At 67.8% G+C, this 9,800-nt stretch overlaps 3 protein-coding genes across 3 annotated transcripts; 1 reads left to right on the top strand and 2 right to left on the bottom strand.

Moving 5' to 3' along the window:
• Nucleotides 1–200: 200 nt before the first annotated feature.
• On the bottom strand, nucleotides 201–3,835 carry MNEG_8168 (hypothetical protein; the record flags this gene model as incomplete). The annotated part of the gene is made up of 12 exons (XM_014043360.1): nucleotides 201–282; nucleotides 497–597; nucleotides 784–1,077; nucleotides 1,284–1,316; nucleotides 1,701–1,763; nucleotides 2,021–2,089; nucleotides 2,283–2,447; nucleotides 2,630–2,660; nucleotides 2,907–3,068; nucleotides 3,300–3,345; nucleotides 3,427–3,446; nucleotides 3,702–3,835. 12 exons carry the CDS (start codon nucleotides 3,833–3,835, stop codon nucleotides 201–203), a joined length of 1,200 nt encoding a protein of 399 aa, XP_013898814.1.
• A 445-nt stretch (nucleotides 3,836–4,280) lies between these two features.
• MNEG_8167 (adenylyltransferase andsulfurtransferase MOCS3/UBA4) lies at nucleotides 4,281–6,202 on the top strand (the record flags this gene model as incomplete). The annotated part of the gene is made up of 2 exons (XM_014043359.1): nucleotides 4,281–4,996; nucleotides 5,308–6,202. The coding sequence occupies 2 exons, from the start codon at nucleotides 4,281–4,283 to the stop codon at nucleotides 6,200–6,202; spliced, it is 1,611 nt and encodes a 536-aa protein (XP_013898813.1).
• A 2,242-nt stretch (nucleotides 6,203–8,444) lies between these two features.
• On the bottom strand, nucleotides 8,445–9,116 carry MNEG_8166 (hypothetical protein; the record flags this gene model as incomplete). Its single annotated transcript, XM_014043358.1, has 1 exon — nucleotides 8,445–9,116. A coding segment is annotated over one exon (672 nt), but the record flags the coding sequence as incomplete, so codon positions are not given.
• Between the last annotated feature and the right edge of the window lie 684 nt (nucleotides 9,117–9,800).

Here is a 9,800-nt window from a genome sequence, read left to right as displayed (position 1 = left end):
GGGGGGGGGGGGGGGCGGGCAAGACAGAGAAGAACGGGCACCTCGCAGGCCTCACCCGGGCAGGCAAGGTACGTGCCGGGTGCAGCGATGCAGGCGAAACTCTCTGCCCATAAGGGGTCATGCATTCGTAGGGGTGCACCCATTCGGTTCATCGTCAGCGCCCCCCCCCCCCTGTACAATTCGGCGCCCCACCCCATCAATCAGGCACTGCCCATGCGCGCAGGCCCGCACAGCCGCACCTGCAGGCTGTATGTCAGCAGCCACCGCCCCACGGCACCGTCCCTGCGCACGATGTGCGGGGCGCATGAGATGGCCCATAATGGGGGTCCGATTGCATGACTGGCGGCCAGACAGAAAAGCGCTCCTCGTTCAACCGTGCCGAACGCCAAGGAGTGTCAATATACTTATGCGTCGGCCCCGCCGTCGCTCAGAAGCCGCAGCCGCACCGGTTGGCGCGCGGCTGGCGGCGCCGGCCGGACCGCCATCGCGTCCGCACCTGAGCACTGTGCCGGCCTCAAACGTGACCCGCGGGTGCCCTGCCTCAGCCAGGGCTCGCAGGTCAATGGGCTGGCGGCAGTACGAGCAGTCGGGGTACAGCTGGAGCCGATGCATGGATGGGTGGCGGATAAGGTGGTTGGCACGCGTTGGGGCATCCAGGTTGCACTGCCTTATCTATCCCGTACGCACAGCTGCACTAATCGCGCAAACGCACGTGCGGTGGGAAAGCGCCCGGTTCCTTGCGTCACCCCTGACCTTGGCTTTCGGCTTTCGCTGCTGACGCACCTGCTCTATCACAGGCCCGGGCCCGCCCGCCACGCCCTCCCAAACGCAGCCCTGCCGCTCCTCCCACACCAGTTGCATCGCCTCATCCCATGAAAACGCCCAGCAGCTGCCCAGAAGCTGCCCGGTGCCACAGCCGCCAGCCCGGTCGCCGGCGTCGCGGGTGGCGGCAGCAAGCCTGGATATGTAAGCGTCGATGCCGGCGGCGCCGACGACAGCAGCGCTGTCGCGGCGCGGCGCCATGCGTAATTTGATGGCGGCCGGGTCGATCGCAAATGCGGCTAGGTCCGAAGGCAGCTGCATGGAGGTTGCGAATGGGCGGCCGTGTCAGCAAGTGTGTGAAACCTTGCAAGCAAAAGTGGGTGCGCCGACGTCAACAATTCGTGTCAACAAGGTTGCCCGAGGCACTCTGGGTTCCTCTGCCTGCTACAGAGTTGTAATACAGAGTTGCAATCGGCGGGAACTGGGGAAGTAACTAACTGCGCACTGCTGAGGTGGCACACCTGGATGCGGTCCTCGTTGATGCTGCGGTTCACCTACAAAAAAAACATTGTAGAGCAATAATCGGACGTGCACGCCGCCCTCATTTGGCCGTAAGCAATGGTTGACCGATGTTTGACCGGCAGCGTCTGGGCAATCCCATCGCTCGCTGCGTGCAGTTTGTGCTGCGTGGAGCTCTGGCCGCCACCCAAGGACCTTACCACACTGGAGGCAGGGCCCACCCAATTGCCAAGGCATTGCATCCAACTGCGCCATCCGAACCGCTAACTCCTCAGGACAGGCGACGGCGTCGCACGCAGCAACAAATTGCCCCCCCTACCGCACCCCTGCTGCCACGCCCCGCGAGCGCGGCCTCAGGCGGTCCGCGTGGCAGGCGGCCGCGCGGGGGATTTGAGGCCGGGCGCGCTGGCGGGGCTCACCGCGAGGGCACCGTCTTCGTACCAATTCATTGTCGCCCAGCGCCACCCTGGGGCCCCAGGCTCCTGCGGGCGGCAGCGGAATCACAGCAGCGGCGGGGCCAAGTGCGGGGGTGGGGGTGCGGGTGGGGCCGGGCGCCAAGGAATGCAGCTAGCGCGCTTGCAGCAGCTTGCTGGTGATGGTTTTGATTGTTGCGTCAACCTGCGCGGCAATGAGCACAACCAGTTACCGCAGGTTGGCTGTGACCTGCAGGGTTCGCCTCTGAAAGGGCGTGAGCGTCAATCACGTGGCACCTTCACTTGCGCCCACCCTGCACCCCCACTCGCCACCCCTCGTTTGCAACGCCGCCCTCCCGCAGTCCCCCTAGCCGCCCTATCCCCTCGCCAGATCCCTGGCGCGCACTCAGGCCGGGCCTGCTGCAGTACTGTAGGCCAATGAACCCACGATCGGAGGTCGCTGTCGCCATTGCAGCTGCGGCTGGGCGCATCTGCTCGGCAACTCAGGAAAGGAGGGGCTGTGAAGCTCTCGTGCGCTAGCTTGGCACGCTCCTCCCCCATGTGTATGGCCCGTGCATGTGCACCCACCGCCAGGATGAACTCCAGCACCCAGATGTCACCTTTGCCGGCCTCAAACGCAGGCGGCAGGGCACCGTTGACGATCGCCGCGGCCGCGTGCGGCACGGTCAGCACGCGCATCGAGCGGTGGGGCGGAATCGGGGACGATCCGTCGACCCAGCTCTGGGCGCTTGCCTGTGAAAACGGAGGTGGGGCGATCAGCAGGCTGACGGGCGCGTGGGCAGCAGCGAGGCTGCGCACAAGCCAAGGGGGTGGTTGTCACAAGGAGGGGCATGGTCACATGCTGCGCCTGGAATCCATGATATGGTGGGGTATTGGCTCATGATGAGGGTTGATTTTGTACGCACGAGTCTCACCGATACGAGGTCGCTGTCGCGGTCGAAAGTCCTGGGAATGCATGGTAGCAGGGTGGGGTGGCACGGCAAATACGCTGAGCAGGGGCAAGGAGAGCAGGCAGGTCGCTCCGCAGTTAGTTGCTAAACCGGACACTGGGGCGCTGCGGGGCGCGCAGCGGCGAGCGGCCGGCGAGACGCCGCAGCTCCTACTTTGAAAAGCTCCCTCGCCTCTCAGAAATCACCAGGGTCGGCGTGAGCTGGCGCACAGAAGCTTCCCCGGGCCCCTGCCGGCCCTCACCACGAGCGCAGCCCATAGCCGTCCGGGCGGATGGATCCGGGCCTTGTGGCGTCTGCGCGCAGGTACGGCGCGAACCGGGTGCAGCCGCTGCCGGCCAACTTGGCGGGGGCCTGGTAGAGGTTGGACTGCTCCACGCGGCCGGACCCCAAGTCGCGCCAGAGCCTGCGCGCGGCACATACCCAGCAGGCTGCCCTCAGCACCGGTTGGGGCCTCAGGATTTGGACTGCTGTGGGCGCCATGACTCGCACCTCGCGCTTGATGTTAAATGCGCTCAGATGAGGCGGGCGCAAGGGACGCTCGGCAGAGGGGCGCCCGTGGCTCCTCATCAGGGAGTGGAAACACATACGTATGCGGGAAGAGGGGGGCGCACCCAGCAACTAGCCCCCAGCTTACCTCAGGTTGATGGCCTCGTCGACGAGCCGCAGCTCGGGCCCGCCACCTGCGGCCGCAGTGAAGGCGGCGGGGGAGCCGCGGGCGGCGGCTGCGTGGGGTGCGGTGACCTCCCAGGTCGTCCACTCACCAGCATAGCCTGTGCAGTGGCTGCGAGGAGTGGGGCAGGGGAAGGAAACGTTGGCTATGGGCGCTTCGGCATGGAATGGCGCACGCGGGGAGCGCGCGGGGGTGAGCGCTCGGAGCGGTGGCAGGCGTTGCGGGGGTGGAAACGAGGGGAGGCGCGAGAAGGAGTGCAGGTATGAGGCCAATTTGTTGCCAGCAGCCCTGAACAGAACACTAGTCCTACCCCATGCAAGGAGTGGTGCAGTCATCGGACTGCACAGGCCCCCTGGCAGCGCGCACTCGCTGTCGACGCCGCCCATCATAGTCAGCATGCCATCCATGAGGTCGTCGTTCGTGAGGCGTCGCGGCACGGCACGAGGCACGGGGGCCTGGGCGGCACCGGCGCCGACGGGGCCGTGCAGGGCGCGCGCCATCGGCGCGGCGGTCCAAGGTGCGCGCACGAGGGGGTCAAGGGGCGGGCGCTGCGCCTTGTGATGCTGGAATGTAGGCTGGAGGTTCTGCGGGTGTACAGGCGTTCGAAGCGATCGGGCTGGCTGGTTGGTCTTCATTGCCAGGTGGCTTGCATGACCTCGCGGCGACGAGCGTCGCAGCGATTGCAGCGGGCCAACGGCAAGGGCACTGCCCACCTCATCAAATCTTAGCGGCCTGCAATCGCGTGACAAGCGGGGGTGGGCGAACGAGGTCCTCCTTGACTGCCGACGACACCAAAATGCCAAAGTTGCTCCTTCTGCCAACGTCCACGCCGTTTGCGACGATGTATTGAGTTGTTGTTTCTGAAGTATATGATGCATGACATCTCCACATATCAGCAGCCAGTGACCCGACCTTCATCACACCAAGTGCCCAGCCTGGTACCGTATGGAGGAGGAGAACGCAAAACTGAGAGCAGAGGTTAAGGAGCTCAGAGCGCGACTCCGGGCGCTCGAAAAGCCTGCGATCAGCAACGGCGCCGGGGCGGCCAGCGATGTCCGCGACGCTGCCCCCGCCTCTGCTGCGGCCAGCGTAAACGGCGGCGGCGGCAGCTGCCCCGCCGCCGCCCCTGACTTTTTATCTCCCCACGGCCTCTCCAAGTCCCAGGCCGAGCGCTACAGCCGCCAGCTCGTCCTGCCCGCCTTCGGCGCCGCCGCGCAGGCGCGCCTCTGCGCGTCCTCCGCCCTGATCGTCGGCTGCGGCGGCCTCGGCGCGCCCGCCGCGCTGTACCTCGCCGCGGCGGGCGTCGGGTGCCTCGGGCTCGTGGATCGCGACGCGGTCGAGATCTCAAACCTCCATCGCCAGATCATCCACTCCGAGGACCGCGCGGGCGTACACAAGGCCACGTCGGCCGCCGCCGCCGTGGCCGCCCTCAACTCGGGCGTGCGGGTCGAGCCATTTCTAAACGGCCTGCGGCCGGGCAACGCGGCGGAGATGGTGATGTCATATGACGTCATCATCGATGCCAGCGACAACGCGCCGACGAGATATCTGCTTAACGACGCCTGTGTGGCCGCGGGGCGGCCGCTTGTGTCGGCGGCGGCGGTGGGGACGGATGGGCAGCTGACCGTGTACTGCCACGGGGAGGACGGCCCCTGCTACAGGTGCGTCTTTTAAACGCGTCATCATGATTCCACGTCAGCAGGGGGGCGTGCAGCGCGGGGGCGTCCGCAGGGGGGGCCGCCAGCCCCGGCCGGCCGCGACACCACAGGTACCAGGCCGGGTTCCAGCCCCGCGGCCGAGGATGGGCGGAGGCGGCAGGGGCGAGGTGCTAAAGCTTCTGACAAAATTCAGAAAGGCGGGATTGCGCGGCCCTGCCGCAAACCATGTGCCCTGTGAGCCGCTCGCCCGTACGGCTCCCAGACCAAGCCGGCGCCCCCGCCCCACGCGCGCCCTGAGCCCATGCCCCCCCCAGGTGCCTGTTCCCCGAGCCGCCCGCCCCGGGCAACTGTGCGCGCTGCGCCGATGCCGGCGTGCTGGGCCCCGTGCCGGGGGTGATGGGCGTACTGCAGGCGCTAGAGGCGATCAAGCTGCTGACGGGGATTGGGAAGCCGCTCACAAGGCAGCTGCTGCTCTTCGACGCCCTGTCGGGCCGCTTCACCACCGTGAAGCTGCGCGCGCGGTCGCCAGGCTGCGCGGCCTGCGGCGGCGCGGCGGCCGGCAGCGCGGGGCAGCAAAACGGCGCGGCGGAGCCTGACGGCGCAGGCGCGGGGGACGGGGGCGAAGGCGGCGGCCGCGGCCGCGGCCGCATGCGGCCGGCGGACGTGGCTGCGTTTGACTACACAGCGTTCACGGGTCAGAGCCCCGATGACGGCCCGCCGCCGCCGCTGCGCGTGCTGCCGCCGGAGCAACGTCTGGCAGCGGCCGAGCTGAAGCTGCGGCTAGAGGCGCGCGGCGCCAACGCCAGTAGCAGCGGCGGCGGCGGCGGCGGCAGCGGCGATGGGGCGTGGGTGTTGGTGGACGTGCGGCCAAAGGAGCAATTTGATGTGATGTCACTGCCGGGGGCCGTCAACATGCCGTTTGTGACGCCAGAGAGCTTCATAGACCGCCACCTGCCCCAGCTGCTGCGCCTGGCGCACGGCGGCGGCGCCGCCGCGCCGCACCAGGGCGGCGGCGCTGCTGCGTCGGCGGCCGCGCCGGCGGCGGCGGCGGCGCCGCCGCGTCCGGTGTACGTGATGTGTCGCCGGGGCAACCACTCTCAGCTGGCGGTGCGGGCGCTGCGGGAGGCCGGGCTGGCTGAGTGCTACGATCTGGTGGGGGGCATCCAGGCGTGGGCCCAGGAAGTGGACCCGGCGCTGCCCATTTTGTAGCGGGCCTGGCGCCCGCGCCCCCACGCGCCGGTGCCTGCGCCGTCAGGGGCGGATGCCGGTCGTACTGCTGCTGCCGAGCCGGGCGTTCGCCCTGTGCGTGCCGCACAACTCGTTGGTTGGTGCACTTGCTGTGAAAAGGTGGTTCCCCTGTTGTTCTGGGATCTATTCTGCTTTCTGTGTGTGCATCTGCAGGAGGCCAGGTGGCTCGGTGGGGGTGCGCGCCGGCGCGGCGCCGTGGCGGTTTCGTGATGGGTGCATGCCTGACTGCCTGCAGGCTCTCGTGGTGCTGCTGCTCTTGTTGGGGGGGCCTTGGTCCTGTAGCGGCTGCTTCGTTGACCGGTCAATGCCACTGCCCCGTGATAGACACGGTGCTTGTCAATGTGAATATCACCGTGCACACTGTCAGGGCTAGGGTTGACCCCGGGGCTAGGTGTTTTGTCAACAGCGGGAAGCCAGGGGGCCAGATGCTCCGGAGGTGGATGCGTGGCCAGCGAGCGGATGGCAACAGCCTCGCTCAGTCGAATTCCCGATGAGCCATTTCCACGAGAGGAAAAACTTGGATTACACACAACGTAATATAGCAGGAGCAGGCGTTGAGCGTGCGTGCATGGATCCCTGATGAGCTGTTGCAGGCGGGGGCCTGCAGCGGGGCCTGGGCCCAAACATGCACTTCATGCCTGTTCAAACGCGTGACCCGTAAAGGAGCCGGCCGGCAGGCGGGAGGTCGCCTCTGGCCGCGGAGAGACAAAGGAAGTCCACCGCCCACGCCGCGCGAGGGCGTGCGTCGGAGCGTGGCGGCCGCGCTGCGCGTGTGCTATTTGTCACAGTGGCGCGCAGGGGGTGCATAGGCTAGGCAGCCGGGAGGGCGCCCCGCTCTTATATGTGGTGGCATGAAATGCGATGCAAGTTGCTTGCTGCCCTCTCATCCAGGCGCAGGGCCTGGGTGCTACTCGTACTGCGCCGTTTTTCGCGGGACAAGGGCCGACCCTGCACGGGCAAGCCGCCCCGTGCAAGCTTAAGTGGGTCGCCCCTCCAACGCAGTCGTGTCGACGCGCAGACCGCAGTTATGCGCCGGGACCTGTGCGCACACACGCTCGGGTGTGAGGTGCGGCTGCAAGGATGGGTGCGCGCTTGCGGTTGGGTGGCGTGGCAAAGGGCGACACAGGAAAAAGGGACGCCAGGGGCGTTGGGTGTGCGCATGCGCACGTGCGCGCACACGGTTGCGCTGTCGCCACCACTGGAATGCTGCTTGGCTCCGACGCTGCTGTGTGTGCTGGCGGGTGCAGCAGGGCCCGTGAGGCCGAGAGTCAAAGTGTCCAAATCACCCCGCCAGAAGGGCATATGGGAGGGGTGGGGCGTGCACGCGGGCGCAGCAAAGCCGAGCAGCCGGGGCCCACGCCTCAACGAATGGATTGCGCGCAGGGCAGCACGCGGCGGCAGGAGCCGCTGCATCGTCGCATGCGCGACACGCTGTGCGATGCGAGCCGCGCTTGCCGCGCAAACGCACAAGTTTGGGCGGCGGCAGCGGCGGCGCGGGCCCCTTTGGCGCCGCCAGCGGTTGTTTGGTTTGGGGCCACCACAGAGTGGCAGTGTGAGCAAGTTACGACAGCCGTGTGCGATTTTCTTTGGAACTTCCCATGATCACGCTCGTACATGTCGCATTAGGGATGCGTGCACGGAACATTTGCGCGCAAAGGGACAATCGATACAGCGCAGCACGGCGCAGCAGCCGGCGCAGCAAACAAGAGCAACCTCGCCCGGGGCAGAGCCGGGGCGCGTGTGTTGGAGCCGGGCGGCCCGGCAGTGATTGCAACGGGCCGTGCTGCGCAGCGTGGTGCCGTGACCCTTCACGCGAGAGGGCCCCCGCCCTGAAAGACAGTGGCTGCCGGCCACGCATGGCGCGTGCGCCCGCGCTGGCGGTCGCCAAATCTGGCTACGCAGCCGCGCCCTGTCAAGAGGGATGGCCAGGTTTCCCTCGCCCGCTGCCCCGCACGGCTCGAATGCCCGCGGCAGGCTTGCCGCGGCGGTGTCTCAGAAAGACACGCGGAGCGGGGCGACGCGAGGCGCATTGATGAATAATGGGGCTGAGAACAGCCGTCGGCGTGGCGTATTGACAGAAGCCGGGGCACGCTGCGGGCACGCTCTCGAGCCCACCGACTGCGAGGACGTTGCTAGGATTAGAGTGCCGCGGCACGCGAGGCGCTCGGAGTATCGCGCTGGTTCAGTGGCTGGGGCGGCCAGGTTAATATGTCGGCCACTGGGGAGTGCTGGAGAGGGAAGCCAAAAAGTCCTGCATGAGTCCAGCGGGCAGCAGCGCCTGCTGCTCCAGACTCGCATGCGATGGCTGCTGCTGCTGTTGCTGCTGCTGCTGCTGCTGCTGCTGCTGCTGCTGCTGCTGCTGCTGCTGCTGCTGCTGCTGCTGCTGCTGCTTCGCCGGCTGCTGCAGCAGCGCCTCACCACCAAAGCCGGTGTCTGCGCCGCCATCCTTTGGCAGTGCATCCCCGCGGCCGTCAGAACGCGCGAGTGGCGACGCATGCGCCCCAGCGCCACCCCAAAGGCCGCCGCCGCCGCTGCCGTCCAGCAGCGACGGCAGCGGGGCAGGCCCGGCGCCACTTGACCCGCTGTCCACACTCCCAAGGATGATTCGCCCCAGGCTTTGAGAGTCGTGGTGGGACGCCTGCTGCTGCGCGCCTAGGCCATACTGCGGGGGCCGGCTCGCTCCCCCTGCAGCTAGGCCGAGGCCGAAGAGGGTGCCTGAAGCTACGTGGGGCAGCTGCAGGGAAGTTGACGCCGTAGCTGAGGGGCCGGGGACGCCGCCGCTGGTGAAGGGGAAGGAGGTGCTGCTGAAGGCCTGGTGCTGGTGCTGGTGGTTTTGGGTGTGTTGGTGGCCGCCGTCGAGGTTGAGGCTTGGCACCTGCACAGTGGAGCACAGGTGTCGAGGCCGAGACAGTGAGTGAGGGGCTGGAGTCATGCTTCGGGCCAACTGAGGAGTGGCCCGGACATGGCTTTGGCGGAATCAGGGCACCCCCAAACGTGCATCAGATTCCGAGTGAATTCCCTCTTCAGACTGTGGCCTGAGGCAACCCACATCCAGCAATTATAAACAAAGCCCCGTCCCGCTGGGCGCGCGCCGCCCACCTGCGGGTGTTGCCCCCCAACCGCGCCTTGCAGCTGAGATAGCAGCCCCTGCAGCGCTGCCGACGCGCCATCCGGCGGCCCCGCGCCGCCCAGGGCCCCGCGGCCGTGTTGACTGTAGAAGTCCCCGAGGCCCCCGAAGTTACCGAGGCTCCCGGCCCTCGGCAGCCCCGCCCGCACGCCGGACGCCCCCGCGCCGCCCGTAGCGAGGCGCTGGAGTGCGGCTGCCGCGGCTGCGGCATGCTGGTACTGCAGCTGCTGCTGCTGCCACTGCGTGCTGGAGGTTGCAGCTGCTGCCGCTGCGGACAGCTCAGCGTAAGGGCTGCTTTGGAGGGTGCCGCGGCCGCTGGCGCCTCCGTAGTGACTCAGCACGCCCTCGGACATCGCCCGGGGCAGCACCAGCCGCGCCGATACCTCGGCCTGCGACGAGGCGCCCGCCGCGGCCGGCGGGCGCGGCGCCGGC

Source organism: Monoraphidium neglectum, assembly GCF_000611645.1.
Source record: "Monoraphidium neglectum strain SAG 48.87 unplaced genomic scaffold scaffold01523, whole genome shotgun sequence".
Classification (NCBI taxonomy): Eukaryota; Viridiplantae; Chlorophyta; class Chlorophyceae; order Sphaeropleales; family Selenastraceae; genus Monoraphidium; species Monoraphidium neglectum.
Note: the sequence above shows the minus strand (reverse complement) of the source record. Positions and strands in the feature narration are given on the sequence as shown.